Source organism: Rattus norvegicus, chromosome 14 (genome assembly GCF_036323735.1).
Source record: "Rattus norvegicus strain BN/NHsdMcwi chromosome 14, GRCr8, whole genome shotgun sequence".
Lineage (NCBI taxonomy): Eukaryota > Metazoa > Chordata > Mammalia > Rodentia > Muridae > Rattus > Rattus norvegicus.
In genome coordinates, this window is record NC_086032.1 from 41644825 (window position 1) to 41665320 (window position 20496).

A 20496-nucleotide genomic window follows, 5' to 3' on the forward strand; every position below is an offset into this window, starting at 1 on the left:
CTTGAAGTAAAGTGACTCTTCCTCCCCGAGAAGCCATCGGCTGTCAGTAGCTCCTCAGAGAGGGGTGGAGTCTCATGAGCCCTCCCCACATCACGCTAGAATGTTGATTGGCGTGGTCTTGTGCAGGCAACCACACCTGCTGTGAGTTCACGCGTGCAGCAGCCCTGTCGTGTCCCCCGACCTCCAGCTCTTCGGGTCTTCCCATCCTGCTTCCTTGCTGGCCTTGGTGAACGGGCAGTGACACAGACATCTCATGTATAGCACTCTGGGTATATCCATCTTTGTGCATCCAACAGGTCATTTCCAGTCCCCACGCTAGTAAGCCCATGAAACCCATGCTTCTAAACCTCCAGCTTTAGCCCAGATCATTCCTTCTTCCAAATGACTTCTTGATTTCCCTGTGTTGTAGGGCATCTATCCTCTGAGCTGACCTTTTGTAAACTTACACAAACTGGAGTTACCGAGAAGAAACGTCAATTGAAGAATGGCCTCCATCAGTCTGGCCCGTGGTTAAGTCTCAGGAGGGGAGGTACTTTACGTTCTTGGTTAAGGACTCATGCGGAAGAGTACAGCTCACTTCACTGTGGTAGTAGCATTCCACTGGGCAGGTGAGCTGTACAAAAATGCAAGCTTAGCAAGGAAGCCGTGGTCCTGCCTCTGGGTTCTTGCTTGAGTTCCTGCCTTGGTTTCCCATGGTGACAGACTGTGGCCTGTAAGCCGAATAAATGTTCTTCCTGAAGTTCCCGTGGGTCAGTGTTTTATCAGAGCAACAGAGAACTAAACTAACACACCATCTGAATCTCCATCTTCATCTCCAAACCGCCTTTCCCACCAAGACTTCCTCTCAAGGTCTCTTCTGCTTTTGTAAGGTACCGGTTTGAGACGGCACACATGATCCAGGAACTGTGAAAACTGGCAATGCAGGAACAGACTTCAGGGTGGCTTAAACAGAGAGAGTATTAAAGTTCCATCGACACAGGCCATGATACATGTAATCACCGTTGTGCTGTGTAGTAATTATGCATTAATGACTGCAATTAGTGTTTCTTTCACAAAGCAAAACTCTTGGTTCTTGCTATGCTCACTGTCAGGAAGGTGGAGAAAACCTCGAAGAGTGAAACCACTGTGCTCCAACTCAAAAGATTTCTGTGCCCATCCCCAGGTGAGTAAGTGGCCATCTCTAGGCCCCCAGTACTCTCCTTCCATAAGGGGTCCTCAGAACCAAAAGCCCTCAAGATCCTAAGAGTAATAGGAATACCAGAAACAAATCCCAACTCTAACTCACAATTACGTTATTTTAGTAGTTCATATCCAGGAGCCTACATTTCCCCCTCTGAAAATGGGGACAAAAACACCAGCTAGTCACAATGCAAGAAGAGTGGGAAATGTGTGTGTATGTGTGTGTGTGTGTGTGTATAGTCACATATAATATATATGTGTATATATATATATATATATATATATATATATATATATATATATATATATAACCTTACAGTGTACACAGCATTATCATTTCCTTCAAGCCAGTTTCCGCCCTGCCTCCCACAGGTGGAAGTCTGATGTGTCAATCATTGGCCTCATTCTCCTGCTAGATATCCTGCATAGGTTAGCAATAGGTTGGGGAGATAAAGAACAGACAGAGCAAATGAGCTCATATGAGTTCTCTACATGGGTGTTGTCTCTGGAGAGGGCGGAAAGCAACTGAAAAGCTGGAAAAGAGAGGAAGGAAGGGAGGATGCCCACAAAGGAAGGCAGTAAGGGCTCTGAGGTTGACAAATACAGCGAGGTTGGGGCTCCATCTGAGGCATCAGCCCTGCTTTCTGAGGCTAGCTGAGATTTAACTATTCAAGATTTCAGAGCCTCATCTTACATGGTTTTCTGAGGAGGAGGGGGAGGGTATCAGGGCTGCAGATGACCTTTCCCATTTTGGAAAGGAGAGGTGTTGCTGTATTGTGAACCTATTCCTATTCATTCTGTATGCTATTTCCATGCACACCCCTGACACACCCATGGGACCATGTTCTACAGCAGAGCTGCCACGGACTCAGACGGTGGGAGGGCCAGTAGGAAGCCTGCATATGGCTCCTCTGACTGTCCTCCCTCCCCTTGGGAGGGGAACACTGCATCACACAAATCCTGTTAGAGCACAGAAGAAATGGAATGAAAACCTCCACCCACACAGAGTCCATGTTCTCAAACTCAAGTCCCAAACCACTGCTCCCCTGGACAGAAACACCCTGGCTGCCAGCTGGTCACTGGGGGCTACGGAAACCCCCTCACTCTTGGCTCAAGCTTCTTCACAAACTGCTCTGACACCAGCCTCACATCTCTAGTCTGCCCACCTTGTACTTGTAATAGGCCCTGGCCTACAGCACACGAAGACCCTTCCTGGGACTCAGTGAATTCATAGAAATGCAGTTTTCTGTCTAACCTGTCTCATCAAAGCCCCACCCCAAGTCCTCTGCAGACTAATAAACTCTACTCCTCCATTACAATTCAGCTTAAATTCTTCCTCTTCATTGGCACAGTCCCTACGTAGAGACTGTCACCCTCCCTTACCAGATCCCAGTATTTGTGACTATTCTTTTGACCTCTGCTCTTATCCCAAATCACAGCAAATCTAATTAATTGGGAAAAGAGTCCATCTTCTCTGCTATCTTAGCTGGAATATAAAGGCTAGTCCCCAGTAGAGCCTTAGTGATTGTTTGCTCAGTGAATTGATAAATAATTGTCAAGTGTTAGGAAAGCCTTAAACATCACCTTGGAAACTACAGTAGACTACAATAGGTCTCCAGGCATAACTTTGCAGTGGTGACCATAGTTAAATCGTACTCTGAGGACCAAGATTAAAATTGAGTCCAGGCAACCACATTATAGCAGGGTTATCTGGTAGACCCTCAGGTCATTCCTAGCAGCTATCATGTTATGACATGGCTGCTGATTTGTGGGAGAGGGGTGGGAAGAGCAGGGTCTGTCCCGATTTCTCCAAAGGACAGTTGGAGGTTGGCTGTCCCCAAAGGATGCAGCCATGTGCCTGGGTTCTTCCTTTGTGATGTGTCCTGAAGTAAACCAATGGTGTAAGGGTGAACAGAAAGACACCAGGGCCAGCTTCCACTACACAGCACTTGTCCTTCTGCCTTATGGGCTGTGCCCCAAAAATCGAGAGGCTAGGAGCTTTGGTAGGGGAGCAGAGGGACATCAAATGTGTTGAGTCCTTGTTACTTGTGTTATTTACACAAGACTACGTAAGTCTGAGAGAATATTTCTGAACAAGAACTCATTATATAATAATATAATGAACCTATAGTACAATGTCATAAAAATATTAATATAGAATTAGCATGTCATACACCTAGTACATGCATAGAATACCCGGAAAGAAATAGAATGGCATCAGAAGTACATCTAGATGATTTTTTAGACTTCTTGAAATAAAAAATTTAAATATGTATGTGTTATTAATGAAACAGAATACATATATAGTCAAACCATTAAAAGTCTAAAATTAGACTACTTGCACAGCTGTTAAGATAATGTAGCCATCCCTAAAACTAATTTTAATCCTCTTTCCCTGAAAAGAAAACCCCAAGTCCATTTGCTTCCTTTCCTTTCCTACCCACCTACAATCCCTTTCCATAGAAAAGCACAAATCTACTCTCTGCCTCTATAGATTTGCCTCTTCTGGATATTTCATCTAAAGGGCCTCATAGGATGTGGTCTTTGTGACTACTGTCCCTTACTCTACTCATCCACACTGTGCCATGTGTCAATACTTCATTCCTCTGTGCAATCAGACCACCATGCACTGTGTGGACAGGACATCCGCCTTTGTTGGGCAGTTGGGTATTTTCCCCATTGGGCTATTTTGAATAATGCTATTGAGAGCATTGTTAATGACTTTTTGGACCTGCCTTTCATGTCCCTTGGGCATGTCCTCAGGAATATAACTGCTAAGGATAGTAAGCATCTTCTCATGAGCTTATTGCCCATGTGTATCGCTATTTTGGAGAAATGTCTATTTATAACTTTTGTCCACTTTCAGATTTGGTTGCTCATCTCTTTGTTATTAGTAATAAGTATTCTTTACATATTCTAGAGGTAGATCTTTATCCTTTCATTTATTTTCCCACTGGGTGGATTAAAATGTGTTTAAAGCCAGCCTAGGCTAGATGACAAAGCCCCTATCTCAAAATAACAACAACAAAACTAATTTTGGTAGAGTCTAGTTGACCTATTTCTTTTTCCTTTATGACTGTGATTTTGATGTCATATGTAAAAAACAAAAACAAACAAACTCCTACCGTCTAACCCAGTTAATCCTGTTTTCTGAGAGTTTTATAGCTTAGGTCTTACATTTATCTCTAGGACTTATTTTGGAATAAGATGGGCCAGATTTAATATGCACTTACTGATCAGTTATAGTAGCATATTATGTTAGCTATAAACACACTAACTTTGGAATAACCTTCCCTCTCTACATAATCCCTTGAAAAGCATATGTCTGCCCTGTACCAGAACCACTGGGCAAACAAAGACAGATCTAAAATATTCCCCAAAGTCCAGTGTGCTAAATGCTTGGTCCCCAGCCTGACACTATTTGCTGGTGTCAGTCTAGGAAGCAGAGGTAGAGAGACTTGTGGTCATTGTGGGTGAGCCCTGAATAGTACTGGCATTCTAGCCTCTCCAGTCCCCCACTTCTCTCCCACCTTGGGATAAACAGGTTTCTTACACCTTGCACTCTTGCCAAGATAACTGTTTTTCAACTGGCTTTTGAACAACCTTGATATAGGCTCAAAGGCAATAGACAACCAACCATGGACCTCTGAAACTGTGAGCAGAAACCTTTATTCTTTTTACAGATTATTGTCTTAGATATTTTGTTACAGTAGAGGGCTGACTTACAATCACTGTCATTACCTTAAGGAATATATAATCTAAAAAAATATATAATTATCACGAGTACTGTCATGTATGAGACTAATTACTAAATCTAGGCACAGCCAAAATAACTTTTAAACCAAAACATGGGAGAGAACCCTTGGAATGAGCATTTCCATTTATACTGTAGGTGGCCATTGCTGTGTACACATAAAGCACTGAGTGTAGGCTACAGCAATCAGGTAGTTAGTGGAGAAAAGAGTGCCCAGTGCGGTTGTGTTTAGGACTTAGAGAGATGAACCTGGCAAGAAAGGAGAGCACTTCAGGGACTGGAATGGAGTGTAGCAGGTGTGGAATGGGGGGCACAGAGCCAATAGCAGGACAACAGCTCATATTCTGGGGCCAGTGCACAGGGACAGTACAAGCAAAGTCTGGAAACCTAGCAATCAGACAGTCAGGGACACCTGTCCATGGAAACACAATCATATCCTGAAGGAAGGATGAGGACGGATGAATTTACGTTTCCCTACCCACCTGGGATGAGTTAAACAAGCTCCTTCCACCATAAAATTAGCCTTCCAGAACAATCTACAGGAGCTTAAGGAAAAGTGGGCACCGATATTAACCACACCCACTGGCCCCAATTTTTTCCATCCCCCTCACTCTTTGTTTGCCCTAATAAAAAGAAGGAAGTCTACTTTTACAGTTCACTTTAAAAAGAAATCATTCATAAGGCAGACCCTTGGTAGGCTATTTAAGAAAGAGCTCTCTCCTATGGGTAACCAAAGAAAACACTGAGAGAAAAAATGGCGGAGACAGGACATTTCCACACTTCATCGTGGGAAGCCAGACCACCCAGTTTGACAGCCCATGAGAGGCCATCAAAAAAGTGAATTATTAAGGAACTTCAATTAGGGAGCTACTAAATCCCCTTAAATGCTAGCAAAGCCTAATCTAGCATGGGCCTCCCTCAGGTCTCCTTCTGCCACACTGCAAGCGTATTTAAACCCGCAGTTCCCTGTCAGTTTCTCAGTCAGTTGACCTTTCTCATCCATGTACATGAAATCTCTCCAGAAGTCAAAAGGTTAAGCTGTTTTAAGTCAACAGAAGGCATGCGTCTATCAAGGCATGGGATTGACAAAGTGGGAGAAACCACCCATACTGGGCAGAGAAATAGTGATTGAATGATAATTATATTAAAATAAACTGCAAACACATTTGTGAGAAGCATCAAGAGCAGCTCCGAGATCCAAGATCTGTGTAATTTCAAAGTCCAAGCGAGGACAAGAACAGTTGAGACAAGGAGAGCATTGCTTTAAATGGGGGAAAAAACCGTTACGAAGATGGATGAGGGTGAGCATGTTTCAAATGCAAGATGCTGGCACATTCAAAGGAACTCCCAAGAAGACTGTAATCGATGCTGAAAGAATAGCTTGAAAGGATCGACTGTGCCAAGAGGCCATGGATTTCTGGAGAACCAGGGGTCCATTCTGCTCATCACAAGAGTCCTGTGCACTGGTCTGGCATGGTTTCCATGTGTGGGCTCTTTTCTCGACAGAAGGCCACTGGGATACTCAGTCTTTGGTTTAGGCCCCACCTAAGCAAGGCCAATCTCCAAACAAAAAGCAGTTTTCCACTAGAGGTCTTAGCGGGAGGCCGGAGAGAGCAGCTCAAACTGTCCTCACTTGAACTTTAAGGCTTAATGAGTCTTGGTGCCTAAAAGCTGGAGACAGGTCAAGTCGGTGAGGCCAAGTGTGATTTGGCAGTGAAACAAGAGGGAAACCTACACAGAAAGCCTATCAAGTTCTTACCAACCCGCTAAGACCAGCATGAGTGACAGCGAAGGGGCCCCAAGTGTGCAAAGATTTGAGTGAGAATCTGGGTTGGTGAAAACCTTTGGACAAAGTCTAAAGATACAGTGAGCTCTACCATTGCCCATATGGCCCGCTGGCCAGAGGGGAGTCCAGGCTGTTCACCTGCTCAGGTCACTGTGATTACTTAGAGGTGGGTCATAGATCTTGAACAAAGCAATGATTGTCCAAAGATAACAGTAAGAAACCAGTGGCCTAGGGTGAGCACGCATCCCGGTTCTCAGCGGGCAACCCCAAACGCCTCTTGTTCCTGTGTCTCATCTACTACCCATCCTCTGTGAGTACCGCAGAGATTTATAACCATAGGTTCAGTCCATTTACAATCCACCAGATCATAGTAATCCCGCTTCCTTTTCAGGGGCTCAGGAGAGCCATGCATGTGTTGCCCATATTACGTAAGATCTTTCTCAGTAGCCCACAGAAAAGACGAAACACATGGGCAAACCTAACCCAGCCAGGTGGGAACATGATTATTTGATGTCACTCCTCTGGTGTCTCCTCTGCTACTGGGGCATGGCTACCACAGCCTGATTTGCACAGGTTCTTGGGAACACGGGAGACTGCTCTAGCTTCGTAAGAGTCTCCTTAGCAACCTAGGTTTCCGTGGCATCACACTTTCCTGGTTTCCTCTCAGCTCTCTGATAGGTCTTTTGTTTGTCTCTTTCTCCTCTCCCTGGAATAAGAGAGAAACTTCCCCAAACTGAGACACGTTCTGCTCCTCTCTCCCAGGGTGTTCTTTCCCTAAGACCCTGCCAAGGCTCACAGCTTACCCACGACATCTAACCAAGGCTCTCCAGTCTGATTTGAGTAGGTCCACTGTCAACCTCCTAAGCTTCGAGTCCTCATTCCCTAAGGCCCGCCCACAGTCTTCCCCCTTAGGTGGTGTATCTATATTTCAAGCTTGACCTGCCCAAACTTAAATCATAACCCTTCACTACAGAGGACCCTTACCAGCTGTGTCATGAGTCCAGCCCTGTGGTCTGTCATTCGCAACATATAATATTGGCTTTTTTCAAAAATCTTTTTATTTATCAATATACTCTATCCTGATGATTTCATCAATAGTTTCACTTCTGCTCTGGAGGTCAAATTTCCAAATCTTTGTGTAGCTCTTGGGGTTCTGCAAATCTTAGTCTCCCCACCTTGCTGCACCTGTTCTGATTCTGCACCTGGCCACCCACGTTTGAGCCCAACATGTCTATCTGTAGTACTTCGCATGCACACTCTCCTTCCTGCTGGAGGGATGGCATCCTGTCATCTAGAGCGTGCTTCTTTTCTACTTTATCTCCTCTGGAAGGAAAAAAGAGTTTCTAGACTTCCTTAAACTCTCCATCTAAATGTTTGCATCCTCAAAGCAACCTGGGGCTTATCTATATCCAATGTGGCGCTATGATTCAGAGACTGGATCTGATTGTCTCCCTCACTAATTATCTGACTCCACTGTTTGGTGGGCTGTCATTAAGAGTGACATCACATTTTTAAGTGGGTTCTTAAAATGCTTCATTCAGGGGCTAGAAAGATGGATCAGTGGTTTAAAATACTGGATGCTCTTCCAGAGGACTGGAGTTCAAGTCCCAGCACCCACAGGGTGGCTCACCACTATCTATAATGCCAGTGCCAGGGGATCTGAAGCCCTCTTCTGGACTCTTTTGGGACTTTCCACCAGTGGTACAAGGCATACATGTAGGCAAAACATTCATATGCATGAAACAAAGCAAAATAAAAATATTTTTAATGTTGCATTGAATGAACAGAAAGAACTATCTCCTCCCTACCAACTGTAGTCAGCTCTCTTCTGTGTTTACCAAGTCCTCCTCTCAAACGCCAGATCTTTCTTCCTACCGCTGCTCCTCAAAAGGAAGCCATAATGCTGTGGCTTATAATAAAACCTTCTGTTGAATCTTTGTTCCTGGTCCCTGGCATACATCTTCTTAAACTTTCATAACTTCCCTAGTCATAGGGATTCTAGATACATTGCTTGCTCTGATGTCTGGTCTTTGATTCTGGTCCCTAATGCTGAATTCTTCATGGAATATCCAGGGGGACAACGTTATCTCTTGTCATGAGTGGTGACCCTTGGGCCCCTCAATAGAAACCAATCACAAGAAAGACCAAGCCTGATCAGAAGTCTGAAACTTACAGGGACGTTAATCCACAGGGAAGGGGAGTTAACCAAGGAGGACCATGGGATTAAACCCACCATAAAAGGTCTCTAAAGCACAATCGATTCTGCCTCGCTGGTTGTGAGATGGTGACTGGCCCAAAGAGGGTCAGCACCTCCGTGCCCGCTGCTTCACACCTTGCCCAAAACATCTCACCACAGCTCTTCCTCAGTAGCTCTCGTGATGTAAGTAAGGCACCCCCTGAATCCCACAAGCCAGCTCAGCAATTGAGAAAACCTAAGAAAGGAGACCCCGAGCACATCCAACTTCTAGCTGACGGAGACAGCTGCTGTGGATGACTTGTGAGGGTCACTAGGGTGTGGTCTTAAGGCACTGAGCCCTTGTGTGCTCTGCACTGGCTCCAGCTAACGGCAAGAGCAAGGCGGCCTGCAGAGATGGCCCAGTGATAGTCTTTACCACTCTTGTGGAGAATATAAATTAGGTTCCCAGAATTCACATGGTGGCTCACAACTATCTGTGACTTCAATCCCAGTAAATCTAATGCCTTCTTCTGCCTCCAATGGCACACATGTGCACATATACACACATGCAGGGAAAACAATCATACACATAAAATTTTTAAAAATCAAAAAATCAACTTTAAGAGTGAGTTAAGTTATGGGACACCTAGCCGGTGTTAGAGAATCGGTTGTTTTTGTGATCAGAAATATTGTGAAAATATAAAGAAAGAAGAAAACGAAACAAACAAAATCAGATGATATAAAAATGATTGTTGTTTCCCTTCGCCTGTATGAAATCATCTTCCTAACAGCTGTCTATCAAATTTCAACAATATTACTCTTTTTACCCTTTTATTAAATCCTGGAGATTAAATCTTGTTCGTGTCTACATGTATGGAGATACCGATTTCCACTCAAGCCCACTGCATTGTGTGTGTGTGTGTGTGTGTGTGTGTGTGTGTGTGTGTGTGTGTGATCACTTTATAAGCACATCATAAAGTTGTTAAAGATTATTTCTGTTTATGGCCCCCAGTGCTCAAACTCAGTGCTGTGCTATGCATGGACAATGTCCCACAAGGCCCCCACATGACAAGAAATCCTCCACCAAGAGCTGTACCATCAACTCCCTAGAGGACTAGTCACATCTGTGCACACCACATCGCATGCTGAAATCACGACAGGAATCCAAGACAAGCACTCCTTCTTAGAGCAAGCAGCTCATTTATCAGGGACAGCATAAACAAGGGTGGGCCAGCAGATTTCTTATCTTCAGAAGATTATTTCGGCAACAGAAGAACAGAGGCAAAAATCCACTGAGACATTCTTTATCGGTCACTCATTTGTAGACTCACATACTCAAACTTGGCATTCCATGAGAATGTGTTGGCAAAATAAAACTCATCCATGTGGCTCTCTGCCTCCTAGAAAGACAGAGATCCCAACAAAGAATCTGGTACTTTAAGAAAGTGATGCTTCCAATTCAACGCTGTTCTTGGTATAAAATGGACTATGTTCTTTGTATAGAAGTTGTGTGTGAGAGAGAGGTGAGGGGGATGAGAAAGAGAGAGACAAGGGTTGTTACTGATGCCCTAGGCATGGATCTTACTACTGGGTCACAGTTTCAACAAGTGCTTAGAGCAAATGTTGTGTGTCAAGCCAGTGCCCAGCGAGGGAAATACAAGGCTATGTATACAGCAAAGCATTTTCAAGGAACCGGGGTCCAGTGTGAGCCATAGATATAGTTACACAGCAGGGAAGACGTTCTGTGATACTATCAGAGTAAGGTTAAAAACAGTCCTTAGAAACCACAGAGACACCCACTGTTTCTGCCTGGAGAGTCCTGAACAGGCTGCCAGAGGAAAAAACCACTGCAAACTGGAGGCACAGGAGGAAATGACATCAGTGTAGTAGTCAAGGTTATTGTTTGCAAAATAAGCGATATTCTAGTTCCCAAGCTCCGACAGCCAAAGTTCATTACTCACAGATGATCAAGTTTGTAAGGGACTCAATATGTCTTGCCCGGATTTTGCTCACAAACTGGATAAGAGAAGCTAGAATGTAAAATGCAAATTTCTTCACCCTGCTGCTAACTGGCAGTCCCCAGGAGAGAGCAGCTGGGTGCACAGTGACACAGAGGGGCGTTGACCATGTCATCATCATAATTGGCTTTTGGCCTAGGTCCACGGACGGTAATAGGAACAGCGATCAGTAGAATGCCAGGCGAGCGGCGGACTGCACGGAGTGTTTACTGTGTTCTCTCACACAGCGTCAGGCGTGGCTAAATGTCTTGCAGGAGAACGTCCCTGTGCTTAGATGGTGCAAACTCCATAATTTAGGAGCTGAGTTTCATGTCGTTTGCATCTCACTTTCAAAAGGTTAGTGCAAAAAGAGACATGTCAACATGAAGAAATGATGTAAATGTGGCAAAATGAGAATAATCAGTATGCCTTGGTGCATGACAGATAGGTATCTACATATTATCACAGCTTTCTCCTTCATTTGAAATCATTCCAAATGAAAAGTTAAAGAAAAAACTTGAAAGAAATTGCTGAGTGACACTTTGGTTTAAAGAAAAGGGGCGGGGAGGGGGCAGTTGATTTACCAAAACACTATCCTGCATTGGTCAAACCCAATCACTTAATGAGGTCACTTTATGAGAATAAGCAATTTATACCTACATCAACCCTGTAGTCCTTTGGGGGCTCATTGGGTTTCTCTGAAAATTCATTGAAACACATAAAAACTATCTGAGCAAAGTGGCCAGTACAAAAATACATAGAAGGCCATAATCTGCTAATTTCGTATCTTTGTGAAATTCCATAGAGGTCTGTCTAAACAATAAAGTCACGGTAGAAGAGGAGAACAGAAAACTTCCCCCTCTGGAGTTATTCCAGGCTGTCTGGACATCTGCAGCTGCCATCCCATCCCAGGGCAGCTTCCTCATGAACTAAATCACCCTTACATCCCCAAGGAGACAGTACAGTATCTGGTTCATATCTCTGACAGTGTGACACATGTCACGCCAGATACTCGCAGCTTTATCATACTTTAATCCCAGACCTTTTATGAAATCCTCCACAAAGAGCTCACATCACTCGGGTATTTACATTCCCTTAGCAAAAACGACAGAGGAAGGTGAGCTGCTGAGACAAAAACATGTGGATTAGAATTAAAAAGAATGCATGCACTGTCTTCTTGTTATTTCTACTTGTAAACTATGCATGACCATATCCATACGGGTCGCTCTGCAGGGTTCCAGTATGAAGCCTCCATGAAGCCTGAGGGAGGGGGATGCTGATGCTGCTCATTTATTCTACATGCTGCCTGGAGGTGTCCGTCTTTTCTCTCTCCTAACTCTCATCTTTGGTGGTCCACCATTCTCACTCATCTCCATCTGGTTGCTTAGAGACACTAAGGCCATGATGTCATCCAGTGAGCACAGACTACTGGTCTTTCAGATTTCTACCCCATGCTCTACTGTCCTGTCTCCTATCTCTTTGTCTCACCAGCACCATCATGCTCTTGCTGCATCTACTGTTCTAAGACCATCGAGCCATCGGCTTGTTCAGCCCTTGCCCTTGTCTCTCTGCCCTAGCTCTGCTCATGCCAACCTTTGACCCCCAAGCCCACCCTTACACCTCTTATATTTCCCTCCCCTTTTCAACCAAGTTTTCAGGAACAGAGCAGATAAATCAAATTTCCTCAAGTGAAGTCTTTCTATCCGAGTGAGCTTGCCAAGCTATGTTCTCCTTTTCTGTGCCTCAGCTATTTCTTCTGTAAAACAGGTTTGGTAATAGTAGTTTTGAATCCACATGTTAGTTTGCCACTAGGCTCCTAATAGGGAAGGGCCCTACTGCTCAATGGGAACCAAGAGAGGTTATTATTATTGTTTTTGACTTATGAACAACCAAGGGCATGTTTGGCAAACAAAAGATCACGGAAGTCCTAATACTGAAAACTGATCTAACTAGAGAAGTTTATGTATTTCCTACCTAAGGTCATAACATTTATAGAAGACCCTAACCAAGTTTGAATAACAGAAAGGTTAAAGTTCCCAAGTAATTTTACGGAATATATTTTATGCTCTAAATCTACGTTATTTCCTTTCCTTATTGCTGTGAACTGACAAGAAGTAATTTAAGGGAAAAGGGGTTATTTTGACAACAAAGGTTGAGGGTATAGTCCAGCATGTCAGGGGTGTTGGTGGCAAGGGTAGCTCTCATTCGTGAAGGCAGGAGTGTGAGACTGCTTCCTCATACTTGGGTAGAACTGGAGGCAGAGATGGGAAAGGAAGTGGAGCCTAGTTAAACATCAAGGTGACTTCCTCCACTGTAAGCTACCTTCTCCTGCTAGGCTGCAAGGATTCTACACTCTCCTAAAACAGCACCATCCAGGGAAGACCAAGCATTCAAACTCATGAGCCTACGGTGAGGGGGAGGGGCATTCCATATTCAAAACGTAACAAAGGAAACAGTACAAAATGCCCAATCTAAAGAGAAATGACCTGCTTAGCATTCCAAAGGCTGAAATCGTAGAGCTTTTGGATTTTTAAGGGCCACAACATTGCTGGCAACTCTGAGTGAGAACTTCACCACCATCCACAAACCTCTCCAGGTCTAGGTGATGGCGCACTCTGAGCATCTTTGTTTACGGTGGACTCGAGCAAGCTGCTCCTCCCACATCAGTCTTCTTGGCAGACTGACCTCAGGATCCAAGTTCTGGGAAATGAACCTGATAACACCAGCCAGCAGAAGCCCAGGGTGAGAGGTGAAAATGCTTACTCTACTGTCCCCAGACTTCACTGCGCTCAGTGACAGGGCAGTAAACATGGTTTCTGTGAACCAAAACTCTTGGAAAGAGTCGCGTCTTCCACTAAACATTCTTCAGGCTGATTAACTGATGAGAATGTTGATGCTTTGGAAAGCCTGGAATGTTGCAAATCTAGAGCCAAGTAATCTTGGGGTATCGCTAGCCTCTTAAATGCCATTTATTGCCTTCCTCTGTGGCTGACATGGCATCTCTGTGACCGCTGGGTAAATCCTCTGGGGCGTAGGGACAGAGCCCTGGTTTCCAACCTACCAAGAACTAAGAATGCCTTCAGAGAGCATCTGAGGCCAAGAGCAGAGTTTTCTCCAGTTTGCCTTCACCCACTTATGGGTTGGATGAGAATGGCCCTCATAGGCTTATGCATCTGAACATTTGGTGGCACTGTTTGGAGGAGGTGTCAGTAGTGTGGCTTTGTCAGAAGTATGTCACTGAAGTTGGGCTTTGAAAGTCTCCAGTTCACTCTATGTTCTGTGCTTGCCATTCACGATGATAGCTCATAGCTTCCTCTTCCAGCTGCCATTCCTGCTTCCTGTTTCCTGTTTCCTGCTTCCTGCTTCCTGCTTCCCTGCTTCCACACCAGGATCTACTCAACCCCCTGGAACCATAAACCCAAATAAACTATTTCTTCTATGGAAACTCCTTGGTCAGGGTGGTTTATCACAGTGACAGGAAACTGATGCATTTGAAAGGTTCCTTAATTTTTCTTTGTTCTCTTTCTGTAAAAACTTCATCGAACTGTCACCACATTGGTACGTGGACTTTGGCTTAACCTAAACTCACATTCCTGGGCCACAGACACTCATGTTTGACTCAAGAATAAACTCTCTCGCATCTCCTCTTAGGTGAGAGTTCTATTTTGACACTGGCTTCTCTATGACTCTAAACTTGGAAATTTTCTCTTGTCTTGTTTCTCTGGCTCCTGACTCAGCTTTTTCCTGAGGCTGTGATGGAGAAATATGTCCCAAGCGACCCTTGCTTTGGGCCACCAAGCAGTTCATTCCCTATCAGCAGTCTCTGTTCTTCATTTATTTATGCCATGTCAGCCACAGAAGAGGCTAGGGATACCCCAAGATCACTTGGCTCAGCAAATGGTACTCTGTGTTATCCTGGTCCTGTCTTTCCTGGCCATGGGCTGACTCTCTAGACCTCACCTTAGCATCATAATGCTCTTTACAGCATTTGCAAAAGCCTCAACGACAGTACTTATGCAACATACAGAGACTCCATCCTCTCATTTGGAAGAAAACTCTAGGTGTAAATGCCTCTAAATCCTGAGCTTGTTTTCAGAGGACCCCCATTCTAAACCCAGAGGCATACAGGCAGTACAGCTACCTGACAGAGCCCTCCCTGGAAATACAGCAGAAAGGTAGGTGCCTATAGGATTCTCTGGAATCAATTTTGAATGAACAAAAATGGGTACCAAAGACTCTGACCTAATTAGGGTTCTCTTGCTGTGATAACACCATGAGCAGAAGCAACGGACATGAGGAATGTGTTTATTTCATCTAACAGTTCTCAGGTCACAATCAATCACTGAGGAAAGTCAGGGCAGGAACTCAAGGCAGGAACCCAGAGGCAGGGAATAAAGCAGAAGCTATACAAGAATGTTGCTTCCTGGCTTGCTGGCCATGACTTGTTCATTCAGTATGCTTTCTTATAGCACCCAGACCACCTGCCTAGGCATGTTACCACACCCAGTGATCTGAGCCTTTCCACATCAATCATAGATAGATGCCCAACAGGCTTGCCGACAGGTCATTTACTGGGGCATTTTTCCCAGTTGAGGTTATCTCTGCTCAAATGACTCTAGTATGTATTAAGTTAACAACAACAACAACAACAACAACAATAATAATAATAATCAACATCAATACTCTTGTAACAGCAGAACATATGCTGTACCCTGAGTACCTCTCAGCAGGCTGTTGATCCAAGAGAATGCTGTGAGCCCAGATTCAATGCAAGTGCTCTGCCAGTAGGGTGGCCTGGAGCCTGTCTGTTCAGCTCAACTCGGGGAGGCACTAAACTAACTAATTACAGTTTACCTACAGATGAGCTCTGGTTCAGCTATAAAACACAAAGGAGAGGTGGTGAGGGAAGGAACGCCCAATAAGAGCACACATCCCCAAAGAGAAGGAGAATAGAAACAGCAATCTGGGGTCCCCAATTTTCTTTAAACAAAGATGGGCAGTGAGAGGCAGAAGAACACGCTGATGTGAACTGTGTAGAAAAGAAGTCTACACAACAAGGCACTTTTGTCTGTGATGCACTGCATAGTCCTTTAGAGAGCCTTGCTCACAGTGAGTGTTTAAGTTCCCAAGCGCCTATGCAGTAGAGCAGTAATGTGCCTTGACATTTAGAGAAAGTTGACTGGAAGAGGTTAAATGATTCATAGAAGGAAGGTGGGGACTTGAATACTTCATTTTTTTTAGGCTCTAAAATGCCTGTCATTTTCAAACTCATGAAATGATATTCTGAAAGTTGCCAAAGTAAGAGTCCATCCTGTGTGATTCCATTTAAGGATGGTTCAGAAAGAGGCCAAAGCATGCTATGGTGAAGGGGAGATCAGAACAGCACAGTAGCTGGGGTGCTGAGATAGCAGGAAAGAACGAGAGGGAAGTTTCTCCTTTATACCGTGGTGGAGGTGTGGAACAGGCTTGCACATGTCCTTCAGAGCCTCAGACTTCACTTCTGTTCTACGTCCATTATCCTCCATTAAAATAGAAGTCAGGGCCAACATTAAATAGCCCATTAAATACATTCAAATTCTGAAGTCTCAGTTTAAAGTTTACGTCCATCGCTTCTCGGCCTTTTGGCTAAGATCAAGTGTAAAGTTTATGTCCATATACATTTGTAAATGTTAATGTTCTGGATTATTTTGTGTCTAAAGCCACTTTCTAGAAACCTCTAATTCTGTAGTAGGACTGCTCTATTGAGGTTTGGTCTGTTGCTACGTACTGTAATGCTAAATACTGGTCTTGGTTTCCCCCAGGGATGAGAAGATTCTCACACAGACCCAAGTGATGCTATGTAACCTTGCCCCCCAAGTTATCTCTGGTAAATAAAGATGCCTACAGCTTATAGCTGGGTAGAAGAGACATAGGCAGAGTTTGGGTTCCCAGGCTTGGGGTCTGAGGCAGGACTATAAGGAGGAGGGGGGAGGAGGAGGAGGAGGGGGGGAGGAGGAGGAGGAGGGGGGGAGGAGGAGGAGGAGGAGGAGAGGAGGCACCATGGGGTAGGTGAGTCATAAAAACAAAGCCATGAGGGCTAGACAATTGGAGTTCAGAGCAACCCAGATAGAGCATGGAAAGAAACTTGGGGTAACTTGTAGGGAAGTAGGCAAAGGAGCTTAGAGGGTAGATATCTGCCCAGCTCTGGGGCTTTGAAGGCATATTATAAATATGAAGGTTGTGTGTCTTTTACCTGGGAACTGAATGATCAAAGGTGGGGTAGAAACCCCGACTGAGATTAAATCCTTACTGTAGCACTCAATGATAAAGCCTTGCTCCAAAACATGCCATGCCATCACTATCCACTCTGGACTCAGTCAACAGCACAAGTTAAATGTACCCAACACCCACACAAAGCAGAACTGGTGAGGAACACATCCGGGCCTGCTTTTAAGATGCCCTGGATTTACAGAAACACCATGTTCACTTGCTGCAAGATGCTTTGTGTTGGGATTTCCAAGGATAGAAACCCCACTAGTTATAGCAGTTAGACCCACACCCTTACAAATACTGGGACGCAATTCCCCATGTGGCAAAATGACTGGGAGCAGAACACCAGTGGGGTCTAGTTCTTCATCTAATATGTGACCACTATGGTCTCAATCCACCATTCCCTTTGTATATAGACACTTACTTTGCACAAATGTTCCCTGCTTATCCCAGCAGTTTCTTGTAAGATTCAAACTGTGACTCAAACAAAAGTGAAATACCAGAGGCCATGTATAGGAAGCAGAGGCAAGCAGCTCTCTGTGTACAGGGCCACCCTGGTCTACAGCATGAGTATTATTAGGCCAGCCCTGGTGGGACCCTGTCTAAGAAAAAGTAAATAAATAAAAGACAAAGGAAAAAATCATACTACACTGAAGTTTTGCAGACAAATTGAATAATCAATGGATACAAGTACAACCTTGAATAAAACCAAGGAATGTAAGCATTACTTACTCGCAAAGAAGGATTCCATTCTCTAGTCCTGTCCGGAAGTCTTTGTCACCAAAACTTCGACCCGTGACTTGCTGGAAAAGAAAAGAAAAAGGAAAAGAGAACATAAGTTTCTCTTTTATTACCAGGAAGTTCAGTATTTAAAAAAAGCTCAAGAGCCCTGAGAAACTCATGATATTCCATGAATGAGAAAATCTATTAACCTTGAATTTCTGTCCCATTTGTGGCTTTGCCTGGATCAGGTGAAATAAACTTAGACCATGAAGTGTTGGTTCTTCCTGATAAGACTCTGTTACTTGCCGGGTTCAAACTCAGTAAGTCAAGGTCATAGTGTGTCTCTTCCATGGGGGATGCACACTCTCTCACCATCAAAAACAAATAGCAACTCCACAGAGGAGGAATTGCCCAAGGACAAAGGCCCTGTACACTAAAACATTGGTGGTCAGGGAAGAAGATTCTGTCTAACATCAGGAGACTAATACTATGACTGCAGACTACAGTCAATGTGCATAAATGACAGAACGGGACTGAGGGACATGTATGGTGTCTCTGGTTGTCAGCAACCATTAGCTGGGGAACAAGGTACTCAGAATTTTATTCGTTCATTCTCTAAATATAAATGCCTGATCTGAAATATACCAGGTAAATGTCTGTAAATATGCCCTAAAGAAACCTCTAGCACACAAAAATGGAAGTCATATCTAATAAGCCAAATGAAGAGAGTCATAAAAATACTCTAAACAATGGAAAGAGCAAAAAGGGAAGTGGAAAAGAGGAGGGGAAGGGAGGAGGAGGGGGGAAGGAGATGGGAAAGGGAGGAGGAAGAAGGAAGGGCAGGGAGAGGAAGGAAGGGAGGGGGAAGAGAGAAGGGAAGGGGGGCGAGAAAGGGGAAGGGGGCAGAGAACAGTTAGCATACACAGAAAGGTTGAAGACTTAGCACTGACCATGTCAACAACCCAATTAGTGTGAGTGGTCCCTGAGCCCCCAACTAAAACACAGAGATTGTGAAACTGACACAGAAGCTGAGTTAACCTTGAGCTGCCCACAAATGCGCTGGGTAAATTGGAAGACGAACATTAACGTGAGTCACAAGAAACCTGCGCCAATCCTACCAACATCAGAGGAAGAAATCTCAGAAGAGACTAGGACAGCATGGATGGAGAAAGCTCTTTCATAACAAGAGGTCAGTTAGTTCACTGACGAGACATCATAATCGTGAACCCTAATGTATTTCACCATTCACCATATTTTTTAAAAGCCCTTCAAACTATGCAAATCAAAGCAGATAGGATTACTAAGAGAAAGGGAGATAGATGGTAAGTAGAGTCAGAGGTTTAAATATTTCTCTTTAATAACTGACAAAACACATAAACAAAAAGTTGATAATGATATAGAACACATGAGCAACACTATGGACCCAATTGGCCTAGTTGGTATTTCTAGAATATTTCACCCTCCAACATTTACCAAGCCAGACCAAATTCTAGGTCATAAAACAAGTCTCAAAAGACTTAAAAACATCTATCCAAAGTGGGTGTTCTGACCACAACAGAATTCAATCCAAATAAACAGCAAAATATCTGTGGACTATTCCCAAATGTTTCTAAACCAAGCAAACCAATCCAAAATGATAAAAAATCAAACATTATAATGCATTTGTAGATAAAATAGTAGCACAAACCAAAAATGTACAGAAGTACTGAAGCAGGAATGGGGGGTGGGGAGATACAAAAAGCCAAGAGAGAAACAGGACACAGATTATCAGAGTCTCAGGAATGGCAAATGATATCACTGCAGAGTGTAAAAATATTAAAGCACGACAAGGGACTATTATAAACCAATTTGTACCAATAAATCAAACAACTTAGATTGTTCTGATAAATTCCTTGACGTAAGCGCAATTCATACAACAGGGAAACAAATCATCCCCTCACGAAGAAAATAGCAGGACTCAAAGGCTCGCTGCTAAGTTGTACCACCGATTACAGAGAAACAGCCTAACTCAGTACAAAACTCATGCAGATGCTTTTTAAAAGTGTATCTTGGGGCTGGGGATTTAGCTCAGTGGTAGAGCGCTTACCTAGGAAGCGCAAGGCCCTGGGTTCGGTCCCCAGCTCCGAAAAAAAAGAACCAAAAAAAAAAAAGTGTATCTTATGGTGTGCTTATTATGGCTCAAGTTTTGTGCTCTAAAGACTTCTAATTAATATTCCCTTCACAGCAATGCCAGTCATCACTATTAAGATTAACTGCCACTAACAACGGTGTATTTGCAGAGAACTAAGAGTCATGGCTCAGACCCTTCTAACCTCTCCCTGGATCCCAGCCAATTGAGGATTCTTAGCAATTTTCCCAACAAGGCACTGGCCCTGGCATCATTCCATGACCACATTCCAGAGACACAAGGGCATGATGGGAAGCTCAGCAGAGCAATTAAGAGGATCTGAGGTAGTATGGTGCCATATGGTGCTTTTAATCCTAGCACTCAGGAGGCAGAGGCAAGTGGATCTCAAGGCCAGAATGGGTCTATGTAATGAGCTCCAGGTTAACCAGGTCTCTGTAGTGAGACCCTGACCAGTAATATATGTGTGTGAGTGTGAGTGAGTGAGTGTGTGTGTGTGTGTGTGTG

At 44.1% G+C, this 20496-nt stretch overlaps 1 protein-coding gene and 1 pseudogene across 24 annotated transcripts in view; one reads left to right on the forward strand and one right to left on the reverse strand.

Annotated features, from left to right (window-relative positions):
• The window catches only part of Limch1 (LIM and calponin homology domains 1), a 313045-nt gene that overhangs the window by 178392 nt on the left and 114157 nt on the right, over nt 1–20496 (reverse strand). For all 24 annotated transcript variants that reach the window (XM_063273093.1, XM_063273091.1, XM_063273092.1 and 21 more), the window contains exon 2: nt 17874–17944. In XM_063273093.1, coding sequence (XP_063129163.1) covers nt 17874–17944 — 71 coding nt within the window. The remainder of the gene's footprint in view (nt 1–17873; nt 17945–20496) is intronic.
• On the forward strand, nt 16498–16651 carry LOC120096849 (U2 spliceosomal RNA; annotated as a pseudogene).